This window comes from Lissotriton helveticus, chromosome 3_1 (genome assembly GCF_964261635.1).
Source record: "Lissotriton helveticus chromosome 3_1, aLisHel1.1, whole genome shotgun sequence".
NCBI lineage: Eukaryota > Metazoa > Chordata > Amphibia > Caudata > Salamandridae > Lissotriton > Lissotriton helveticus.
Window position 1 is genome coordinate 31272084 of NC_136061.1, and position 25586 is coordinate 31297669.

At 48.1% G+C, this 25586-nt stretch overlaps 1 protein-coding gene across 5 annotated transcripts in view; it reads left to right on the plus strand.

Annotated features, from left to right (window-relative positions):
- Positions 1–25586, plus strand: part of ADCY10 (adenylate cyclase 10) — a 4100562-nt gene that overhangs the window by 4063085 nt on the left and 11891 nt on the right. For all 5 annotated transcript variants that reach the window (XM_078679137.1, XM_078679136.1, XM_078679138.1 and 2 more), the window contains one exon: positions 19209–19397. In XM_078679137.1, coding sequence (XP_078535263.1) covers positions 19209–19397 — 189 coding nt within the window. The remainder of the gene's footprint in view (positions 1–19208; positions 19398–25586) is intronic.

Sequence of the window (25586 nt, forward strand, 5' to 3'; positions counted from 1 at the left end):
TTGATTGCGCGCAATGTGCTCGAGAACTCTTGTTTTTTTGGCCACGCACGTTGTGCTGCCTACATACCATTTTGTACATGGCCATATAAGAACAGATACGCAGTATGTAGTACTACATGTTACATATTGATCAATGTTTTTAGGTTTACTGTATCCTGGGATCTTAATTGGTTTTCTGATGCAGCTATTTGACAGGCTTTACAGTGCCACATGGATAAAAGCCCTTTTAGGTTCATGTTATTTGGCAGTGGGTTTCAATGTTATGTCATTTCTTACTAGGATATCTTTTAGGTTATGTCCTTTTCTATAAGTTATCTGAGATCTGCGATGGAAAGTGTGGCCAATTACCGGGTCACAAGTTAACATTTCCCACTTGCTAGCCAATATTTTCTGAATAGTTTGTGAGCTTCCATTATGTGTGAGAATCATTCTACTGGTTTCATCTTTTAATTCAATTTCGTTAGTGGCATCGGTTACGTTAGATAAGGTTTTAGCATGGTCTGTGAGGTCAACTCGGTTTACTGCTTTTTGGAGGACCCACTTGGGGTATCCTCTCTCTTAAACCTTTGTAACATGATATTTTTCTCTTTTGAAAGGCTGTTTCAGTGCTGCAATTTCTTCTCGCCCTCAGTAGCTCACCATAAGGGATACTCCCATTTAAGGGTAATCTGGGTGGCTACTGAGAGCGTGAAGTAGGGTATTTCCAGCAGTGGTCTTTCAAAAAAGGCTGGTTTCTAGTTATCATTTTTGGGTTCTATCAGGAGATCTAAGAATTCAATCGAGGTTCTGCTCATTTTGCTAGTTTAGAGAGATATTTTTCTCATTTTGATTGAGTTTCTCAATGAATAGCTTGGCTTAGTCTTCTGTGTCAGTCCAGATTATAAAAATGTCATCTATATACTAAAGTTTGACTCCGGCAAAAGATGAGTATCAGTATCAGTTCTGAGGTCCTCCTCCCACTTCCCCAGGAACAGGTTCGCAAAACTAGGGGCAAAACATGTGCTCATTGCAGTGCCAAGTGTCTGCTTATAGATGTCCCCGTCAAACATATAAATGTTGTTGGTGAGGCATAAGTGTATCATGTCAAGGAGCATATTGGTATGTTCAAGATATTTGATGGATCTGCTCTTCAAAAAATGATAGCAGGCTTCAATTCCCTGTACATGATCGATGATCGTATACAGGGAATTTACATCCATGGTAATCATTAGATCTGTATTTTTCCATTTAATTTCTTTGAGTTTGATTAAAACATCTTTACTGTCTCTGACATGTGATGGTAACAAGGTGACATAATCTCGGAGAAAATGATCAACATACTTCGATATGTATTCAAATGTGCTTCCTATAGAGGAAACAATTGGTCTTCCTCGTGGAACAGTGGCATTTTTGTGGATTTTGGGCACAAGGTATAGGATGGATAGTTTGGGGTAATCACGCTTGAGGAAACAGTACTGTTCCCACGATATGTATCCCTTCTGTTCCCATTCCTTGAGTTTTTCCCAACTGTCAAAAATGCTCTTGTTGTACATTTCTATGTTAGTTTTTTCGTAGAATTTTTGATCACTTAATTGCCTTTGTGCTTCCGCAATGTACATTTGTCTGTCCCACAGTACGATATTACCACCTTTGTCTGCAGGGCGAATAATAACGTTAGAGTCACTGGGTAGTTTTTTTTTAAGATTCTCTTTGGGTACTAGACAAATTATACTGGAAACTTTTCTTTTTGTTAGTTTGATATTTTAGTTTCATTAGGGACTGAGTTACCACCTCTTGAAAAGTGTCTATGTTGTCGTGAGGGAGATTGGGGAAGAAAACAGATTTGGGTTTGAATTTCGTTGATTTAGTGGAATCCGTAGGTATGCCTGGGTCCCATTCCTCGTTATCATCGATTTCATGACTATCTGGTTCTATGGCCAGATACTGCATGTCCCTTAATGTCTCCGCATCAGCAATGTTTAAATTTGAGAAAGGACATTCATTGCGGGTCTCTAACAGTTGGTCATTAGGCTGGTTTTGTTTGTAAAGGGTATGCCATTTTTCTAATAACAATTGATGCTATATTAGATTTAAGCATTAAGCCAGAATAATACAATATTGGTATCATCACCAAGAACTGTCCGGTACGGGCATTACGCCCTCAATAAAGTTTGGTGGACACATTTCAACTACGAACAATCAGACGGAAATGCGCAGGCCCAACACTCGTAATGCGAGTTCACCGAACCTAAGCCTTATTAACAGTGAGTGTAACAGCATTCATGACATGCAGAATACTAAACAATGCAAAATATGTGTATATGTATATACAAATGTATGATAACTTACAAACAGCCAGTTATGTAAGCAATTGTCGATTATGAACTATGTACCGTGCACATTACAATATGGCCGCCAAGTAGAAAGAATTTGTATACATTTTATGTTTTTGCAACTATGTAAATACTTCCTAGTAACGCCGACACAGTAGTGTGATCAAGTCAGGCAACTGACGAAACGCGTCACGGCGGAATAAACACTTTGGTATTGACTTTGAGTGCAAGTTCTTCTTTCAAGAAGATTGTTGTGGAGATATATATATATATATATATATATATATATATATATATATATATATATATATATATATATATTGAGTGTTTATAACACTCAAGTCTTATTTGACAAACAGAAATGGTAAACTCGAATGGATTTTTTATACAGTGGTTTTTATGTATTAGGCAGAGACATCAAGAGTTAAAAGCCACATATTGGGTCCCCAAGTAAACTGTTGCACCTGTCAGGATGTGTTTACTAGAGTTAGCAACTGTTAGATCCTCCCACTTGTTGACTGTGCATTTTCTGTATGACCTTATATGTACCTAAAACCTTCTTTTTGTACTTGTACAACCTTCTTTTGAGCCCCTGTGTGGGTATAAAAGGTCCATGCTCAGTGTGCTACTTTATACACCACCGAAGGGTGTTGTGTGAATGTAGTTCCATCTCATGAGATTAATAAAATATTGTTTTTATATTCCAGTTTCCGTGCCAACTTCTATCCTATTGGTCTGAGGACTTGTGCAGAGAATGGCGAACCCCTATCACTGGTAGGCCTTGCTGAGGCTCACCACGACAAATGAAGAGAGCACAAAGCTAGAATGAAAGAAGTCAAGCTTATGATCCGGAGGCAAGAAGTTGCCCTGGCCAAAGAGACCCTAGCTCTTGAAAGAGAGAGAAAATGTTGTGGGCTACTAGTGGCAGCAACATCCCTAGTGGTAGGGAAAGGTCTCATGACCACAGAAACCTGAGCAAGATTGTCCCTCCCTATCAGGTTGGGGATGACATCCATAAATGGATTATTGCGCTGGAGAGGGCCTGCAAAGTACAGAAGGTACCCCAGGAGCAGTGGGCAGCAATCCTGTGCCTCTCCTTTGCAGACAAAGGTAGAGGCAAGCTCCTCACTGTCAGAGAAGAGGATGCTGACAACTACACAGTTCTGAAGAGTGCTCTGATAGATGGGTTTGACTTAACCACTGAGCAGTATGGGTTGCTGTTCAGAGACACCCAGAAGACCCAGACTCAGGACTGGACTGATATTGTAGATTGTGCTACTAAGGCTCTGGAGGGCTGGTTACTGGGCAGCAAAGTACAAGACTTTACAGAATTGTATTATTTGATTATGAGGGAGCAGATCCTTAATAATTGTCAAAATCAGCTTCTACACCAGCACCTGGTGGACTCTGATCTGACCTCTCCCCAAGAATTGGGTAAGAAGGCAGACAAATGGGTCAGAACCAGGGTTAGGCCTAAAAATCAGGGTGGTGACCAGAAGAAAGATTCTACCAAACCACAAGAGAAAGATGGGGATAAATCAAAAGATAAATCCACAACAGGGCCCCAAAAGTCCTCTGAGAGGGGTGGGTCCCAAACTCCTTCCTCTACTGTTAAGAAACCTTATTGCCATGTATGTAAGATACCTGGCCACTGGAAAACTGACAGCAGTCGCCCAAGAGCCAGCAATAAGGAAAATATTCCTCCAAGTAATACTCCAACACCTCCCTTTACTACTAGTAGTAATCCCCCAGGTTGTGGGAGTGCCCCCAAAAATTTGGTTGGGTTTTCTTGGGGAGCTCAGGTGAACGCTGGCCTCACCAGGTCCCCTACTACAGCAACTCTAGTCTGTGATGGTGGCAGGGGGTTTGCCAACTTTACTGCTTGCTGTCTCTATAGAGATTGGTAATTCGTGTGTTGCAGGGTACTGCTACGGCGGCCCAACTATGTTTAACTTAATTTTAAAATATTCACTTACTTTTTTAAGACTGCACCGTGTTTCTATTTCGTTCTTGCCCTCCTTTTGGCATCAAGTGCTGTGCTCCTTGATTTGGCAGGGTCCGTCCGTCCGAGCGGACCCACCATCTTGGAGTCAGCGCTCTAGTCTTTTCCCGCCTGGACTCCATAAAACCTGGCGCTGGCGCGTGCGCGCAGCAGCAAGCCCGTCTGCACCCGTCCCCGCTAAGGAGCACTCAGCGCTCGCCATGCTGCTAGTTTCTCTGTCTATCGGGGATCTGTTAAAGGGTGCTGTCCGGTTAGTGACTCCGGTGAAAAGCTTCATTTTATTGATATAGTGGGTAGGGGTAAGGGGTCCTCGATTTTGCTCAGTCTGCATCCCCATTGTCTGATTTCCGTGACGAAGGGTTATTATCCTGTGGACTGTTAAATGTTAGATCGCTTCCTAAGCACATTAGGGAAATTCAGTTGCTGCTGGAATTTCATTAACTTGAGGTCCTGTTTATGACAGAGACTTGGACCTCTCCTGACTGTGAGATTGACTCTGGCTGGGCTTGCCCACCTGGCTATAATATTCACCATAAACCGAGACCGAATGGGAGGGGTGGAGGAGTTGGGGTGATCCATAAAAACACCTTGAACTTGGTTATTTTTGATGTAGATGTGGTTGCAGGTTTTGAATTACTTGGTTTTGCTATTATGAATGACTGGGATTATCTGCTATCGACCTCCTGGGGTCTTTAGTGGGCTGCAGCAGCAACTACTGTTGGAGACTTTCACTGACATGGCGGCTACTCACCGCAGATTGGTGATCCTGGGTGATTTTAATCTCTGGTCTAATGGGTCGCTTGATTCTGCTAATTCCAATGTTCTCCAGTCATGTGAAGGCCTTGGCCTTTTCCAGCAGGTGTCCAAGGTTACTCATAAAGGAGGGCACATGCTTGACTTAATTTTTGCAGAGGCTAATCAGCTTTTTATTGGGAAATTTTGCCGATGGACTGGACTGATCATTTTTTAATCAAATTTTTTGTGGATGTTGCTGCTTACAATTTGCAGGCAACAAACTCTGTGCGTAATGACGTGAGCAGAGATTGGAAGGCCCTCTTGCGTATAAAGGGCAATGTCCCGTTATTCCCGGTAGAGGACCGTTTCTCCTCAGATAGGCAAGTAGACGAGAACTATGCTTCCTTCTGTACGGAGATCACCTCAACCTTGGACTCACTAGCTCCTTTAAAAAAACATCGAAACAGGGGTAGACCCTCGGCTGCTTAGTGTAATGAAAACTAAAAAAAACTGAAACTGGAATGTAAGCACGCAGAGAGGAGGTGGAGACTTGGCTATAAGGACGATGGCAAGTCTACTTGGAAGCCCAAGATTGCGGGTTACAAGAAGGCGATTAACATGGCCAAGGCGGACTATTTTTCCTCCTTGATACTTAATGCCCCCAATAGTTCAAGAAGTATTTTTAACATCTTGAATAGCCTGACCAGCCCCGAATGTTCTAAGAACGTTATACCCTCCTCTCAAGAGCTCTGTGAGGACCTGGCTAGGTTCTTCCATGTTAAAATCAAAACCATTTTTGAGGATCTGGGAGGAGGTCAACTCCTACGGGGGCGGTAAATACTGAGACTATAGGTGGTGACGATACGGTGGAAATTGGCTCTGAGGCTTCTGGTGCTAGTGTAGAAGGAGAGACCGTCAACCGCCTTTCTGAGTCTGCGCCTCTGGGCGTTTATTAGGTTAGCTTGTGGTGTCCCCTCTGGGTCTCCTCTTGATACTGTGCCCCACAAAATTTGGATAGAATTTAAGGCAGAGTTGTTTTCCACTCTTCGGCTGATCTGTAACCAGTCTCTGTCCAGTGGTGTGGTCCCGGACCAGTGGAAACAAGCAGTGGTGACACCCTTGCTAAAGAAGCCCTCTCTTGACCCGGAATGTCCTAAGAAGTATAGGCCTATCTCTCTTTTGCCTTTTCCAGCTAAAATTGCAGAGCGAGTGGTGAGTAGCACTCTGTCTAAGTATTTGGAACAACATAATTAGCTGGAGGAGGTTCAGTTCGGTTTTCGGGCGGCCCATGGCACCGAAACGGCTTTGGTGACCGTGATGGCCGAATTTCGGATGCAGGCAGACAGGGGGCAGGCAGCTGTTTTGGTTCTGCTTGACCTGTCTGACGCCTTCGATACGGTTAACCATGAGATTCTGCTGAGAAGACTGAGAGAGGTGGGGGTGATGGGATCTGCCTTGAGGTGGTTCCAGTCATTTTTACTGGACAGACAGCAAGCAGTACCCCTTCCCCCTTTTCAATCTGCCTATACTAGCATCTTGCATGGTGTACCACAGGGCTCGGCTATCAGCCTTTTTTTTAACATCTATATGAAACCCCTGATTGCTGTCATCAAAGAGCACAACATTAACATTGTTAATTATGCAGATGACACACAGCTGATTTTTTCCCTCTAGGGAGATCAGTCAACCCCGTTGGAAGTGTTTCATAATTGCATGCATGATACGGCGCTCTGGTTGAAGGAGAACTTGCTGCAATTTAATGCGGATAGACAGAGGTGCTTTATTGTCCTAGGGATAGGATTCCCTCTGTCTTGCCCAGTAACTTCTGGCCCACAGCTACTTCGTCCGTGGTTCACCCAGTGAAGAAGGTCCGCAACCTGGGCGTCATGTTTGACAACAAACTTACCATGGAAGCTCAGGTTGTAAAAACCGTGACTTGTTGTCTGGCCATTATTAGATCATTGCGGAAGATCCTTCCTCTGCTACCATCTCATGCACGTGCACTAATAGTACGTAGTACTAGTCTTAGTAGACTTGATTATTGCAATGCTTTGCTTCTCGAGTCTCCTAAATTTCTGCTTGACAGACTGTAGAGGATTCAGCCAACTGTATCCAAGTTGGCCTTGGGGTGGCCTAGAAGGTCCGCTTCTTCGTCTTCCTTGGCAGAACTGCACTGGCTTCGGCTGAGACAGAGAGCCCAGTTCAAGTCTCTTTGTATAGTGTTTAAAGCCTTGCATAAAGCCTTGCATAGGTTGGGGCCTGTGTTTATGCAAAGAAAGTTTGAGTGGTATGCTCCTGTGAGAAGCCTTTGCTCTTTTTTGGCGAGACTTGCAAAGATTCCCAGATTCAGGAAATTTAGGGCAGGTGGTAGATCCTTTCGGATTGCTGATGCCAAACTTTGGAATCAGCTCCCATTGGAGCTTAGACAAGTTACTGATCTGCTTGTCTTTAGAAGGAGACTTAAAACCTGGCTGTTTCCTAAAATTTAGTTGGTTGTCGGTACTGGAGCACTCTTCTCCTTTCTTTAATCTGAGCTGCCAGCACGAGGATGCCTTTTTGGTGACAGTGTGCTTTATAAATCAATTAAATAAATTAAATAAATAATTGTCCCAATACCTTGGGCAAGTACAGGCAGGAGCCCCACATCAATGGCCTGACAGCTGTGGCCTATAGGGACACACGGGCTTGTATCACCATGGTGACAGAGAAACTAGTGCCCTCAGAACATCTTTTACCTGGGTTCACATACCAGGTGACCAATATTGATGGAGCCAGGTCAGATCATGCCATGGCAGTAATAAATCTCAGCTGGGGATGTGTCACTGGCCCAAAGAGAGTGGCAGTGTCTACAAACTTGCCTCTGGATTGTTTACTAGGCAATAATCATGAGATCTCAGCCTGGGCCGAGATAGAAAAAGAAACCCATTCCAAAATGGTAGGCCTTCCTGAAAAGGTTGGTAGGGCTGTGATGGCCACAGCCCAAACCCAGACAGATTTTTAGTGTTGTGAAGCCTGAAACTATGGATAACTCCACTCAGACAGACAGCATTGGGAGGAAGAAAAGTCTCCCTCTCACCAGACTCTAGGTGAGGGTCAACCTCCTCAGGGAACTGACCCTACCCCTTGTGAAGGAACTGCACCAGAGGTAGTCAGGCCTGGCCTGGCAGAGCCCCAGGTAACCAGTTTGGAGCAGGTAACCTGCCCCTCTCTACCCTGCCTCAGTCAGCCCAGGGCTGCAGAGGTCAGGGAGGTCAGTGGACCCCAAAGGGCCCCCTGTCCAGAGGAACCCCCCATCAGCAGATTAGGGGCACCCAGTCTAGCAGCCCTAGCCAGGTGAAAATTCCTCAACCGTCTCAGGGACCTCCATTACCCTTGTGTAGGAACTTCCCCCCAGATGGACTCTGTTGGGCACAGGCAAACCTGGGACCCAGTGGCCCCAAACCTGACCTGTCCCTCCAGTGGTCCAACCAAAGGGACCCAGTCTCTAGCTGTAGGCAGCCAGAGGTTGACCCTGAGTGCACAGTGCAACTCAGTCATGGAAAGAAAGGCATGCATGGTGGATAGTGATAGTGATTGGAGGAAGCTGAGCCCAACCTTAGTAGGGCCTCACTTCAGTACTCCACCCCAGCACCAGCCTTTTACGTTTGCCAAAACACCCCACAGGTAGAGATTCCCTATGATGGAGACCCTCTGATACCCTTAGGGTGAGGGATTGCTTAGTAGACCATAAGACAGTGGGTAACCATGCTAGTGCAGGTACTTCCTTATATGGCCACTTAGTCAATATAGGCTTACCTGGACAAGGATAACCTTATCTCCTTACATTTGGGGGGGTTGAGCAGGAAGGTGGATATCTGACTATATGCTTACCCCCACTTTTTTACTGGTGTTTCGACTTAGTTCGCCTGAGACCCTGCTATTTAGGGCCCCAGTCTATCTGCGTTCTCTATAAAATTGACTGCATGTACATTAGGTACATACCAGATTGGTTACTGGGTCACCCTTGTGAGCCCCTGTATAGTGTACCAGAGGTACCCAGGGCATAGGTGCACCTTGGGCCTACCAGGGGCTGCAGCATGTATTGTGCCACCCCTGGTTTGCCTTCCAAACTGACACCACAGGTCTGTACTCACAGCCTGGGTAAGGTGGTGTAATCACCCTTTACTTAGATATAGTATACCTATATTTATATACCTATATAGGCACATATACAACTATAATCGATTCCTAAGGCAGACCTCGACAATCCTGGAGGGAGAGTGCTTGGTTTTATGTCTGAGGGTGCCCTAGCATGAGCTGAGCTCCTCTGCAGCTTTCGGAACCATCTCCTTATAGCTGTTCTATGATATAGCCTTACCATATACTCTTAAGTGCATTATAATCCTCACTAACTTTGGGTTGGCTTTATCAAAACATGTTGTGTAAGGTGTCAAACACTTTGGAATACTACTACCCCTGCCCCCCCGCCAGTCCTGGCGGCGAGGGTAGCATTCCACCCTTCTAGAGGGAGAAGACATGTAGTTACTGGTAAACTCGGTTAAAGTTAAACAGAGCCTCAGCATCACAAAATGGATGCTGCTGCCACAGACCTGAGTCTGCCCTCCTGCTGCTGGACAAAACTCCAGCAGGGGAGGCCTGGACAATAGATTTCCTGTCCAGGGAGGCTTTTATGTATCGGGGCAGGTAGGGCTGCATTCAGTGAATGCTTTCCAGACACTGCGTGGGGCACACTAGCTGCTCCATGCATTTCCCAGTTCAAACCGGTTGCTGGGGCACTCTGCCCCAGTTCTGGCACGCAACTGGACAAAGGGAAAGGGGTGTAACCACCCCCTTCCCAGGTCCACCCATAGGAGGAACCTTAATGTTAATTCAACACCTAAACTTAGTATAACTATAGGATCCCAGTCCCTAGGACTTTAGATTACCCTGGACGAAACTCTGAAACATAAATCCTGGACCTTCGACATTCCATTTCGACTGGAAGACGGAAGACATCTCCCTTGTGGCCAAGGAGTGACCACCCTGTTCAAACAAGCACCAACAGCAACTTTGCCAGTCTGCATTTTCGAGGCTCCCGCTGGATCCCGAAGAATCTGTGGCACAGGGCATGGACTTCCAGACATCTCTGACCCGACTTTCGCTCACAGCAAAGCTGATACCCGTGGCGGGCACAAGAGACGTGGGACCGGAACTCCTGGACATCCTGCATTTTGCTACCTGCACCAACTTCTCGAGGTATCCCGAAGTTGTGCATTGCGGTGCTTGAAGCCCCAGCCCCGAGCACCATTTGTACTGAAGCTCAGAGGCCCACACTCCACCAGTATCCCATGGGCCCAGCTTTTGAATTTCAGCTTGACGCATCTTCACAGTTCCTAATCCATTGGCTAGTGAGCCCCCCGAAGACTTTCCTTTGAAACTACTTTGCTTTCCTGGTTGCTCCAGGCTTGCTTCAGGTTCTCTGCAAAGGAGAAGCACTACAGATCTTGCTGGTCTGCAATGAAGCCAATCTTGACATCTTGCGTGGCTTGCGTTTGCCAAGGCTTGTTGGGCCAAATACGGATACCGACACCGCAGTCAACTAGATCCTTTGTGGGCCAGCTTGAATCCAGCTCCTGGTTGTCATTGACGCCTCCTGGACCTCGTGGCTGAAGAGACAAACTTCACCTTTTCACCTGAAATCACCCGACATTGGCTGGCAGCTTTCCATCGCCATCTGGGTCACTGACAAGTGACCCAGACTCTGTCCCTTCTACTTTCAGGTTCTTCAGATCTTTGATCCACCCTTGGATCCACCCGGACACTTTTCCTCTGGTCGCCAGCAGCACTTCTTTGCAGATCTCCATTGAAATCGACGACGAAACCCGACACCAAAAGACACCTAAGCATCCGGCTTCTGTGGGTGAGGTAACATGAGTACTCTGGTAGTCTCGAGGGTATTGGCCCTCCTAGTGTCTAAGTCTAAAAGGGTTCCATCGTAGTCCATCCGGAAGTATCCTTAAATTGTAAATTTGTAACTTGTTTGTTTCCCAGAGAAAGTCAATGGTAACCCGCGGCTTTGTTTAGATACTGAACGCGTCTTCTGTGGGCCTACTCCCTAACCCTTGGTTGTTCCTAGAAGCCCCAGCAATTCCACAGGCCCTAGGCCTGCTTTCTATTCCAGACGTGGTTCTTATACCACTATTTTAGTATATGGTGGTTTGTGAGGCCCCTAGGGCATAAAGTATACTGTGCAACTTATTGTATGCTAATTAAGTTCCTTGTATTGTACTTTTACCTCTGACCTCATAAAGAGTGCAGAGGGGTTGTGTTTAGAATAAATACATATATATTTGATATATACCTTGTGTGGTGTGCTTTCATTTGGTACTCAAGGGATTATATTGGTAAAACAACTAGACTAATTCTCTCTCTGAAGTCTTAGCCTGAAGACTGCTCGCCACTGCTACCCTTTCTATAAGGTTGACTTTACAACCACCATTAATAAGGGTCGATTACACTGGGGCAAGGTGCTCACTAGAACTAGTGGACATCATATGCCAGGCTAACTTCTCACACCCTAGCCAAGGGCAGCATGCACAATAAATGTATCCACTGCAACATTCCTCCAATCCCAGGGCCTGCCAAACAAATAGGGCCATAAGAAGGTATCAAAGGCCTTTTCAATAGCAAGAGAGGCCACAAACGGGGTCACAGGACAGTTTTAAAAAATACGTTGTAATGGCATGCGTTGTAAAATCATGCAATCATGCAATGTAATGGTAGTTGCGATGTAAAAACTGCGTTATAAAAGCATGCGTTGTAATTGTTTGCTTTGTAACGTCATATATTCCATGTATCCTGTACAGACGAAGAATTGTACACATTGTGGCGTTTTTGCTGGGGAACCCAGGCCTCTGATGTTCCATGATAAAAAATGATACCCATGCATAAAATAAGATAAAGTAAATGGCAGCGTGGTGCCAGGGCCTGTTTGAGGGGGGAGTGGGAGGAGCCAGTGAAAGCTACCTGCAGGGTGTGTTGGAGAGAAATCCCTCAGACATGAGTGAGTTTCCCCCCAGGTCAGGGTGCACTATGTTTCCAAAACTCACACCCATACCGACTAGACCCGTTGCAGCGGTGGATTTATTGTTTCAGCTGTCTACTATGTCAATTACGCCATTACCTTATGCTGTTCTGACGTCCGCATATTGTTACTACCTTGACTGCCTAAAGACTTTTATATGTATGTACAGCAATCAAACGATCTTGCATTATATGTAAAGCACTCTGATACCTTCGGGTCTAGCTAGCGCTATATAAAACTTATAAATAATGATAAATTAAACTTCATAAGTGAATACTTGTGCAGCGCCCCACCGCCAGTAGACTAGGACTAGGACCCTATGGCACATGAACTAATCGGGGCTCAAATGCCAAGTGCTGTGTGGGCCACCACTGTCCCTAAGAGGGCAAAAAGTAATTAAAGCAAGTCATCTGCAGTTCTGGGTATGACACAGGGGACACTCAATGGGGATAGTCATCCCCCAGCTGATGTCATGTCTGAGTCACCTTCAGCAGTGTCCACATGACTAGCTCCCAATTGAATGGAAGAGTCGTTCTTTTCTCCATGGCTTGCTCCTTTATGGGGGGCCCCCAGAGGCAGCCGCCGCTACCCTCTACTATACCGCCGTCCACGGGCCACCTCTGGCTCAACTCTGCATACATATGACACAGCATGGGCCTGCTCCTCAAGCCATGACCACACATCCTTAAGAGTTTTTTTTTTTACAATTTTATTTTGCATTTTCGTAAAAGACAAATGAACATGACACACAGTACAGTTCCACTGGAAGCAATGGACATCTCTTCTGGAAAAAGAGAAACACAGCCCACATAATTATGATCATAATGAGGAAGCCAAAGAAGGCACGGCCCCAAGAAGGCAGGGCACTGAATAAAACGAAGCTCGTCATGTTTCCTCAGACAACCCCAGAAAGAGGAGAAAGGAAAGGAAGGAAAGAGGGAAAGGGAAAGAAGTGAAAGTGAAGCAACAACCATCAAGGTACTCACATCCTCAAGAGTACTGAAGAAAAAGTTCTTATTGTTCGGCTTGATGCATAACTTCGCCAGGTATATTCAGCCACAGGTAATACCGAGGTCACTAAGAATTCACATGGGTCTCGAAATGCTGAGCTGTTGCTTCTGCACCTGGGCAGCATATTTGGGGTAAAAGGTACATTTTATGGCTTGTGACATCACAGGGCCCATGGGCCCGCGCCTGCTGCAATATGTTATCACTTGCCTGATAATTCAACAAGCTGGCCGTTATCGGTATCCAAGAGCCAACTGGGTTAGTAGGCGGGCCGGCGCCCTTTAAATCAGAAATAACTTATACTGTGTGTTGAAGGAGTGCCACCTTGAGCAGCCTATCCTCTAAGAATAACTCAACTGGTCTTCAATACATTCTGGCATCCCTACTATCCTAACATTGTTGCAGCATGAACCACCTTCTGCATCCTCCGCTTGGTCCTGCAACAGCCTTATAACTCTGAGCACATCCTCCCTCTGTTTTTGCAGTGCAGAAACTGTGGGCCTCATGGCGGCGATGGTGGACTCATTCACCTTCATTCTTTCCTATAACTTCCGGTGATCCACCCTATGGAGTTCACATCTATCTCTATGATATCTATCTTCTGTCCTGGTGCCATACGGGTACTCCTTAAATACCTGCATATCAACCCTGTGATATTGACCTTTGGGGGATCCATCCATACGCCTGTGTGAGTGGTCTCAGGAGCCTGAGAGGCCTCTCTTTGTTTCCAAGCACGAGACCCCTTATGGGTTGGTTTGCCCATGTCCATGATGCCTCCTGATGCCTCCTGGATGCTGGATAGGCCTGAGGGTCAACATGCTGTGGGAGGGCAAGAGTTATGTGGAAACTCTTGAGTGTTGGCTGGTAAGAGTTCACTAGCCCACCTAAGCGGGCCAGTCAAATGGCCCCCACAGATCCAGTCAACTGCATCAGGCTCCCAGTCTCCAATGACGGTAAGCGTAGCAGTGCAGAGTACCAAGTCCTCTGTAGGGGTACGGGTGATTCCTTATGGCATGCGATGGCCCCGTGGCTGCAGCAATTGGGGCCTACAGTCCTCCGATCCTCGGAACACCAGGAAAAACATCTAGTGATAGATCATACTCATCCTCACAGCACCTTCTACTGCTGTAACTGTGGTGAGAATCTCACCAGTGGATGACATCACAACTGTTCACAATGTTTTGGTGAGAGGTGCAAATAAACTAACCATTCCTTTGAATGCACCTCAAACATCTATCTCAGTTATACTCCTCCCACTTCCTCATCAAGAAAGTTAGGAAGATTCTTTCTTACATTCCTGTGGACACCACATCATTGATTCAGTCTAAACTGGATTACTGTAACGGGCTGTTTTTAAACATTCTGAAGCAGTGCCTAAAAAAGCTTCAGAGTGTACAAAATTCAGATGCACAGTTACTGTCTAACACCCCCAGGTGCAAATCTGTATCCAAAGAGATTCGCAGCCTGTATTGGCTTCCTGTAGCACAACGGATGAAATTCAAGGCTTTGTGTCTGGCGTACAAAGCACTGAACCGCACAGGTCCTGTCTTTCTGCAAGACCTTTTCGTCTGGTATGAACCAACCAGATGTCTTCGCTCTTCAGGAGCCAAACTCCTGACTGTACCCAGAATCCGAATACCACTTTGGGGTGGCCGCAGCTTTAGCTTTGGCACCTCTAAACTCTGGAACTCTCTTCCGAGTGAGCTCAGAAGTGCAAGCTCCCTCTCCTCCTTCAGGAAAGTACTGAAAATCTGGCTGTTCCAGAACTAGACGCCCAAGCAGGTCTAATATTGTCCTCAGCTCCAAGACACCCCCGGGTATTCACGCGCTTTATAAATCACAGTAACATTAACATTAACATACTGGAGACTATTCAGCCAAGTGCATCTCCAAGACCATTGCTTCCCTTGCTCCCAGGTCTCCTAGAGATTGCGTAAGATAAATTCTTGACACTGGTAACTGTCAAAGTAGTTACTCCAAGGCTGTAAAAGCAAAATAGAAGCCACAATAACAGGAACCTGAATTCCAAATTCTGAGCCTAATCCAGAACCTGTGATTGTCACCTCCATCAGAAAACATCATGCTTTGGTACCAGAGACCACTGCTTCACCTGAAATAGAGAGGAAAAGAATTTATATAACTGGGAGGAAGATGTGCAACACACGGCCATGGTATTACAAAATGGGAGTGATACAGCCCTTCTTGGTCGCTCTGACAAAGAAATATGAGAAGGAATTGAGGGCCTTATTTAGATGTTGGCCAATGGAATACTCAGTCTGGTGTATTACGATCTTCATAGGATATAATAGGATTGTAATACGGCGGACGGGATCTCCGTCATGTTTGTGATGGAGTATTCCCCTCTGCCAAGATCTAAATTAGGCCCTGAATCATTTATAGAAGATCTCCATGTACAGCAGAATTTTGACGAAATGGTCCTCAAAGGCTCACTAGTGCCTAATCAAGTCATAAGTGCAGCTATTGATGGGGCAGAATTGTCTTCTATAGGCTTTTGCCAAGGGGTATCACTCCCCCAAATATCCTGGTAAGTTTGGCAATCATAAACCAGATGACAGCATGAAATCTCAACCTTTTATAGGTACCAAGTTATTCATCAAGCACACTGAGGAAGAAATGATTCGAATAAAAAAAGAGGTGGATACCCTATAAGCTTTTGGTCTGGAAAAGGGAAGCGTTTTCAAACAGTAATGTAAGCCAAAGGACACCATATGTTACCCACATCTGATTCAATACCCACATTGGCTATTTCAACCACAATATCACCGACAGAAAGGATAAAGCTACCCTTATAGCAAGAAGACAATGAAGCAAAAATCGACTACTCCAAGACAGTCTTCTTCTGGAGGATGATACAACACCCCTCCAGAAACGGGAATTGACAACCTAGTACCCCCCTCTGTTTGCCACTCCATGGGGGAAGAGTGGTATCTTGTCACTTGGCAGAGTGAAGTCTGATAACTTCAGACAAGTGGGTGCTGAACATGGTGAATCAAGGTTACTCTTTATGATTAATGGTCAAACCACAGCCATTCATCGTTTTTTATCAAGAGTAGTCTTTAGAACAGATCCATCCTTCCTACCCAAAGTTGTGGGAATTAATCTAGCATTTATGACTTTAATGATGAGTCCTACAGTGCAGAACCAGGACTACAAGTAAGTAAACATTTCTTATGGTGGAACAAAGTACATTTCTATGGATACAAATGAAGCACTAGTTGCACGATGACTTAGTGTGTGCTATTAATGTTACACTGAGCTCTCAGTGCCTGAACCCCACACTGCCATTCTGAGTAAACCTTAGATCAATCTGCTTCACTACCCAGAGAATTAACTGCTAAGGACTGTCCTTGATGCTCAACTTGGGTCCAACCGTAGGTCTGACCCCAATACATCAGCAGTAAAATGGCCAGTTGACACAATTCATGCCCAATAACCCCTGTGTGCACTGGACTCTCAAATAATTTCCACGAAGATGGTGTGCAAAAAGCATCTTCAACAATTAGTTCTTTATCTGAAGGCACTTCTGTGAAGCCTTCTACCCTGCTAAGTGCCCTCTGCCAATAAATTACTATGGTCTCCATTTACTTTGCCTTTAAGTCAGTTTGTGATTGACCCTCCTCCTCCATCTGGCTCCCTCGGTTTTCCAAAGGGTGCACCATTAGGCCAAGTTCCTTGTCTGACACTTCCAGCCCTGTTTAGTTGTGTTCCACTCTCTCCATACAAGCTTGAACCATAGCTGAGGTTCCCTTCAGGTTCTCCAGCTTTTTTACGGTGGAGTCAAGTGCCAGCATCATGCCTTTCTATCCCTCTGCTATACAGTTGCAGGGGCCGGGCACATTCTCTTCCTCCGTCTCCTTCCGTTTCCACTCTTGGGAGTGAAAGAAGACTTTGTTTTACCTCTTTTGTGTGCTTCTCCATCCATCTGTAGGTTTTACCATCAGGGATTGACTATTACTTGCAGCTCACCTTGACAGTGCCTCTCTACACACTTATGACTTTAGTCCCAGAGGGTGATTGGACCAGTTATAATGTACGAGCACCAGTTATGCCGATGCCTTTGAAAAATGTATGCAGCCCATCCTCCATACCTCATGGTTCCAGCAGTGTATCTAGATTTAACACATCCCTCTAACTCCCCAGTAGTAGTTGGGCCTCTTTGAAGCTGTCTGTTGCTGGCACCATCATGCCTTGGATGCATGTATTTATGTGGTATTTCTATAGCGGAAACCTAGCCAAAAAGCAGCAGAGCTCTGTATATGATTAAAGACTAGCATAAAGTCAACAAGTAATAGGCAAGGAGCTGGGCTGTGGACGTCAAATGCATTGTGATGTACTGTTCTTTAAAGAGATGCATCTTGAACACTTACCTACATTGAAGCAGCAGTAGGGCAGTCCGATGGATACGGGGATGTTGTTCCAGATCCTGGGTGCATGGAGAGCAATGGCCTGCTCCCTTGCTTTGTCTTTTTAAACATTATCAGGGCACTGGTCATGATGACTGTAAATTTGTTCAGGCCCTGAATGAGATGTGCTGTGGAGTGTAGCATGATTTTAAAGGGTGCCGCTGTGTGAGGTCTAGGTGGCCAATTGAGTAGGGCTTAACCACCATTCAGGTGCGAGAGTAAGAGGGCTTGAACAGCAGTCCTCTAGTGACTTTCTGGAAAAGACAGTTTGACTTTCTTTAGAAGAGAGTGCTGGTACTAGGCTGTCTTTGTTTTTTGTCAGTGTGCTCCTAGAGGGTGAGGCTAGCGTCCAGGGTGAATCCAAGTGACTTGGCAAATCAGTGAAAGTTGAGGTTGATGCTGTTATGGTACATGTCATTGAGTCATGTTGAGTCTCATTTGTACTGTTTCTTGTTTGTGATATTAGACAGAAAAAGGGGAATTCTGTCTTAGTTGGGTTGAGGTTCAGGAAGGAACATCCATCTCTCGATGACATGTAGGCAGTGTTTCAGACATTCAGTGTCTGAAAAGAGAAGCTTTCATGTAGTGTTCTGGATCATCAGCATATTTGTATATCTTGATGCTGTCGTATGTGAGTGGAAACAAAAACCAGGTAATGGAAGGAATGCTTGAATTAATCTCAGCCACTGGCAATCACTCGGGTCATATCCCAATGCATCGTTTTTTGCCCACCATGCCACCTCAATTTGGACCCAGCCATATGTAAATCAGTCTTGAACCTGCTCCTCATTGGAACAGTCCAGGCCAGGTCCTCCCTGAACTGGAACGCCAGCAACCTAAGGCCGGTTTTGCCATAGTTGGGGCTCTTAAGTCAGGGATAGCTTGGTTCCATTAGCATAGTGATCCCGGGACCCACGTCTGGGCATACCCGACGCACTTAGGGCGGCAAATAGAAAAAACAGAAAGGTAATGGATGGAATGTTGGACTGTTCCCATGGGAAGCAGGGTCAAGACTGATTTGCATATGGCTGGGTTCAAACTGGAATGGCATGGTGGACAAAGAACGATGGATTGGGATATGACCTGAGCGATTGCCAGTGGCTGAGGTCAATTCAAGCATTCCTTCCTTGACGCAAAGGTACCTGCATTGTGGTCAGAATAGTGTTTGCACACACAGGGATACCTTTGTGCACAAAAACTATTCTTAGAGGCTTATTCCTCTTTGCATGTGTGCTGCAGAATGTAAAATCCTACGCAAATCTTCATCTGCATGGCTTGGCCAATCCCAACATGGATGTTGTGTAGAGAAAGTACCACAAAAGTGGTACAGCCGGATGCAAAATCTCAGTAAATCTGGGTCTGTGTCTACAAGTGATTTGAGACGTAGCTGGTTTGTGGAATGCTTGTGTATCATGATGCAGTAACATTCTTGTCTTTCATTTTTATCTTTTAGGCTGTGACATTATTGACTTTAATCATCTTCTAGTTCCACTTCCTTGTGCTGGGGCGTTGATGGCTATTGTCTTCTCCTGGCTTTAGTTCTTGGGTTGGGGAAATGTTGACTTTCATCTTCTCCTGGCTTCAATCTTCTTTTGGTTTGTGGCAATAGTGGCTTCTATTGTTCGTGGATGCTTGGAACTAATTGTCCCTTTTTCCTCCTCTAGCACCTAGATACCTTCATGTCTCTCTGCGTTACCACCCCGCTGTTCTTCGACAGGGCCTTACACCTAAAAGCTTTTATCTTCATGCTCACTGGAAGGGAGCTGGCAGCGGCACAGCTTGTCCAGAAGGCTTTGGAGTCATGTAGGAAGCATGAGAACAAACAAGAAGAGACCTGGCTAAAGCTGAATAATGTAAGTTACTGGCTTTAGGATGGCGTTTCTAGCCCATAAGTGGCTTTAAAGATCCACTTCCTCAAGAAGTAGGAAATAAGAGGCTTCATTTTGTTTATTCAGGGCACATTTTTAAAGTTACAAATTATTACAATTGTACGCACAGTATTACAATTCTGAGTGGGTTATTATGGAAGAACTACAAAGGTAATGTAGTATCTGAAAGAGACACGTTAGTATTAGATTCCTTACCTTAGAATATCCCCAGGCGTCAGACTGGATCCGGAAATTTTTGCGTAGCAGTACCCTTGCGCGTCGGTAGGCGTCGTCTGCGGCTCCGCGTCCGTCGTCGGCGTCGTGAGCGCCGTGATGACGTCGTCGGAGTACTTAGACGCCGCCTCCGCGTGCTGACGTCAGTTCTTCTTTTTTTCGCGCCAGCAAGCGCAGATCTGGAAAAAGCAGTAACCCTAGTCACTTTTTGACTAACTTTTTTGATCCTTTTTGATCCTATTTCGAGTCTCTCGACTCCGACACGGTGCCTTTAGGGATGCCCGGCTTCAAACCTTGTGACGATTGCGACCGGCTGATGTCGGTCACGGATCCTCACCGCGTCTGTTTGTCGTGTTTGGGCGTCGACCACAACGACAAGGCCTGCTCCGACTGCCGGGCCCTCTCTTCGAAAGCCAGGCGGGAGCGGTCCCGTAGGCGCCTCGAACTCCGGCAGTCGGCCCCGCGCCGTGGAAGGTCCCGATCCCATGGGAGGTCGAGGGACAGGTCGCGGGCTCGGAGCCATCACAGCTCCAAGAGTAGGCCGCAGTCCTCCGGGTCGAAGTCGTCGTCAGGTAAGAGGCACAAGAAGTCCAAGCAGCGTCATCGCTCCTCGGACTCCCCCCGACGCTCGCGCGATGCGGCCGGGGGTTCGGGTGACACCGCCCACGCGGCTCCTTCGGAGTCGCGGGTGCCGCGTGCAGCTCCACACCCTCCGGTCCCTGGGCTGAACGCGACGCCGGAGGAGGTCGAGCGCTTCCTCATGGCCATGAGGAAACTCTCTCCTCCGACGGGCTCCGCGGCGCCTTCGGGCCCAGCGGACCCGTCTGGGGGCCCTAGCGGGTCGGCGGCTCCGGCCCCGACACCGTCGGGTGCTTTGGCCCCGACGCCGCCGATGCCTTCGGGCCCGGCGCCGCAGGTCCCTGTTATCCCGACGCCGCCGGTGCCTTCGGGCCCGGCGCCGAGGGGTCCAGTTGTTCCGACGCCGCCGGCGCCTTCGGGCCCGGCGCCGCAGGATGCCGCTGGTCCTCCTTCGGGATCTGGTTCGTCGCCGGTGGATCTGACGACCTCCCCGGTGTCGGACCCTCAGGTGTCGCCTCCGGCGCCGGCCTCGGGCGGCGCCGTCCCCGGTTCCACCTTGGTTCCTGTTCCGGCGTCGGGACGGCCCCGATGGGCGCCGCTCCAGACGCCGGTTGGAGAGTTCTCTCTCTACGAGCAGGCCCCATTGGATGAGAACCCTGAATTTCAGGAGATGGGTGATGAAGAGGACTGGGAGGGGTCTGAGGACCCTCTGACCAGGGAGTGTCAGTCTCATGAGGACTGGACAGGAGACCTTGGGGAGGCCAGTGGCCTGGACACCTCTCCAGACACTGGTTTTGTCTCCCCTCCTTCCGTGGCATCGGAGGAGGGGGCAACTTATAGTGTGGTGCTGATGAGGGCTGCCAAGGCCTTGGGCCTTGAGCTCCCCTTCGCGGCCGTGAGGACTAACCTCCTCACTGAGGTCCTTAAACCGCAGTCAAGCTCGGCCGAGCCTCTGCTGCCTTTTAATGAGGCCTTGACCGACGTTCTGCTGGGCACTTGGTCCAAGCCTGCTACGGGTTCGCCCGTAGATAGGAACGTGGCCAGACGCCACCGCCCAGCCCCGGGCGACCCATGTTTCCTGTCCTCCCACCCTACCCCCGAGAGCCTGGTCATCCAGGCCTCCAATTCCCAGACCGCATTCCCGTCCCCCCCCCGGACCGGGAATCCAAGAGGTATGACCAGTATGGGAAGAAGATCTTCTCATCACTTAGCCTCGGCCTGCGGTCTTCTAACACCGCCTGCCTCTTGCGACGTTACACCCACTCTGTGTGGGATAAGGTCGCGGAAGTGCTGCCAGAGTGTCCGTTGGAGCTACGGGCCAAACTCGGCCAAGCCCTTGTGGAGGGCCGGGATGCAGCCAAGTATTCCATCCGGTGTGGGCTGGATACCTCTGACATGCTGGGTAGAGCGATGGCAACGACGGTGGCGGTCAGACGCCACGCCTGGCTGAGGTCCGCCAACTTCTCGGCAGATGTCCAGAACACGCTTATGGACATGCCGTTCGATGGCCGTCGCCTCTTTGGCGACAAGGCAGACCATGCGCTTGAGCGTTTTAAGGACTCCAGGGCTACGGCCAAGTCCTTAGGCCTCTCGGGCCAGTGCCAGCAATCGGCTGCCTATCACTCCTTTCGTGGCCACGGAAGGGGTGCGCCCACACGTGCCGCCAGCCACGCACCGCAGGGCAATACCCAACGCGGTGGCGGCCGTGGGAACCGCCGTCCAGGTGGTCGGGGGCAGCGGCGAGGTCAGTCCACACCTTCCCCCGCAGCATCCGCCTCCAAACCCTCCTAGTCCGTGCTTTCAGGCCCATGTGACGCCAGTGGGGGGCAGGGTTCGCCATCACCACCTCCACTGGCGCACTGTCACATCGGACAGGTGGGTGCTGCAAATCGTCCGAAGGGGCTACTCCCTCCCCTTCGAGGCGACTCCTCCAGCCATGCCACCGCAGAACCACCGTGTATCGGGGGATCACTTGCGACATCTGCAGGAGGAAGTTACGGCCCTCTTGGCCAAGGGGGGCATCAAGCGCGTACCTGGGCCAGAAGTAGGGTGTGGTTGCTACTCCCACTACTTTCTGGTACCCAAGAAGGGCAAAGGGGGCCTACGCCCTATCTTGGACCTACGGGACATCAACGGCTTCCTCCGGAAGGAGAAGTTCAAGATGCTGACACTGGCTCAGGTCCTGGCTGCCCTGGACCCAGGAGACTGGATGGTAGCGTTGGACTTGCAGGACGCTTACTTTCATATCCCCGTCCTGCCTGCCCCCCGGCGCTACCTGCGGTTCATGGGGGGCCACGAGCACTTTCAGTTTACCGTGCTCCCCTTCGGCCTTACCAGCGCCCCACGGGTGTTCACAAAGGTGATGGCGGTGGTCGCAGCTCATCTGCGCAGGTTAGGGGTTTCAGTCTTCCCCTACCTCGACGACTGGTTGTTGAAGGCGGGCTCGCCCCAGACAGTCGTCAGCCACCTCCAGATGATGGCAGACCTCCTGCACCTGCTGGGGTTCTCCATCAATGTGCCGAAATCACACCTGTGTCCCTCTCAGAAGCTCCTCTTCATCGGAGCGGTTCTGGACTCAGCGCGGTTTCGGGTTTATCCGCCCGAACAGCGGGTCCGGGATATTCAGGCTCTGATTCTCATCTTTCAGCGGTTATCCCGGGTTTCGGTCAGGTTGACGCTGCGTCTCCTGGGGCTGATGGCCTCCTGCATCCTACTGGTGCATCACGCCAGGTGGCGGATGCGGGCTCTGCAGTGGGACCTGAAGTTTCAGTGGGCCCAGCATCAGGGTAACCTATCCGACCATGTCCTGATCTCAGAGGGCACTGCGAGACAGCTGCAGTGGTGGCTTACGGACCGCGATTGGGTCAGCAGCAGATCCCTCTCCCTTCCCCAACCGGAGCACGTAGTTGTGACGGACGCGTCCCTCCAGGGCTGGGGAGGCCACATGGGAGAGGCGGAGATCAGAGGCCTCTGGTCTCCGGCGGAGACCCGGCTCCACATCAACCTGTTGGAGCTTAGGGCGATTCGTCTGGCACTGAAGGCATTCCTCTGTCCGGGGGAGTGTAGTGCAGGTGTTCACGGACAACACCACCGCCATGTGGTACTGCAACAAACAAGGCGGGTGGGGTCGTGGATCCTTTGTCAAGAGGCTCTTCGCCTTTGGCAATGGCTGGAACGCCAGGGCGTGACCCTGGTGGCTCTACACCTGGCAGGTTCTCTGAACGCCAGGGCGGACGAGCTCAGCCGTCGGTGCATGATGGATCACGAATGGCGTCTGAACTCGGACGTGGAGCAAGGCCTCTTTCAGCGATGGGGAGAGCCTTGGTTAGATCTATTCGCCACCGAAGAGAACGCGCAATGTCATCGGATCTGCGCATTGGAATTTCCAAGGCGGCACTCGCTCGGAGACGCTTTTCGTCGCGAGTGGAGTTGCGGTCTGTTGTACGCCTTTCTGCCTATACCACTTCTGCCCAGAGTGCTGAAGAAGATCAAGCGCGACCGGGCCCAAGTCATCCTTGTGGCTCCAGACTGGGCCAGAAGGTACTGGTATCCAGAGCTACTCAGTATGTCAGTCGATCCCCCGGTTCGTCTGCCTCTTCGGGAGGACCTTCTGTCACAGCAGCAGCAGGGGACGGTCCTCCACACAAACCTGTCCAGTCTCCACCCCCATGCTTGGAGATTGAGCGGCGACAGTTGAGGCCATTTGCATAGAGTGGTATTAAAATCCCCTACCCATATGAAATCAAATACAACATTCACTTCCAAACATAAATTTTCAATGGCGCCAAATCTGTTACTACTTTAGCCCTGGTGCCATCAAAAATATTGTTGTAATAGTTCATCAGTAGGATATTACGGTCTTTGCCCTCAATAAGCCAGAGGATCTGCACAAGGTCGCCCACAGGTATATACTTTTTAACCACAATTGGGCGAAAGATCGATACAAGTGTGAGTAGACCCCCTTTGGCTCTACCTGATCCCACACCCACTGCCGGTAAGTTATAAGAGACAAATCCCTCATAGTTGACATCATCCTTACACCATGTTTCCTGAAAACATAGGACATCATGAGCATTAATAAAATTTAGCCATCCCGGATCCCTCTCCTTCAATTTCAATCCTGCCACATTCTAGCAGACAAATGTAGTGCCTTTACCTATTGCACTATCACTATCTGACATCAGGCCGTTATTTCGACCCCCCTTCTCATTCTGGTTTGTCCTACATGTATCCCCACAATCAGATGGAACTCTTATGCCGCCACCCGACGTGGCTCAGTTATAATGGTTAACTCTGGGGCCGCAATAATATCTTTACAAACCGCCCCATAGGGGCTAATAGTCTCCTGGGGTTGAGGCTGTCCTGCCTGTGCAAGTCAGTCATTCGTATCCAGAGAGTTTAGGGCCTGGAATCGGTTTTGCATTGTGATGTCAGGGTATGGCCTATGGGTAACCTACAGGGTCTACTTCCTCTACTCCCTTGGGTGGTAATATTAAGGTGGCTATAAAAGAAACCTAACGAGCGGGCACACACATTATTATCAGTGACCGGTAAGGAGGCAGCTCTTAAAAGTACAGTGGCAGCATGTTGAGGGTGTTTAAAATTTACAATAACACAATCTCCCCTAGAACTTTTCCTAGAGCTCCCTATCCAATTAACCCTTCTGGTGGTCAAAACTTGGTCCGAGAATGCAATTGGAAAACCACAATGTCTATGCAACCAGCTCACCGTTTTATTTTTTAAAGAATCGTGTGTTTCCTGGTAATTCTCATTCTCGGACGGGGGAACATTAGTTAAGACTACCACATATGGTGCGCAATCGGGAGGGAGGTTAGTGGCGCGTCTTCGTCTCACCTCAGTCCAGCCCTCCTTCATTTCGTCTGTTATTACAGCCTGGCTATCGTTGCCGGCTGGGGGCTGGGTGGGCGGGGGTTCCGTACAACATTCTCACTGCCAGTTACCCCTCTCCCAGGGGGAACATCCTGGGTATCACAGTTACTTGTTACTAGGGCTGATAAGCTGCCCACTTCCTCCACTGACTTATTAAGGAGTCCTCCTAGTCTATTAACCTCTGCGGTAAGCTGATCAGTTTTAGCCACAAGAGGTTTAATAATGCCCTTAATCTTCAAGTCAATCATACTTACTAAGTTTTTAATTTATTCACTCAATCAAGGACTGATACACACACTCAGAGACAGAATCCAGACCAATGAGGTAAGTATAAAAAGATATACTTAGGTTTTATTTTAGAACCAAGCAGGACGTGGCACAGGTGAATAAAACATGCTTTCAAATGCAAGACTGTTCAAGAAAATGCAGTTGTACTAGAAATTGCAGTTGTTACATGTTTGTATCACTTTT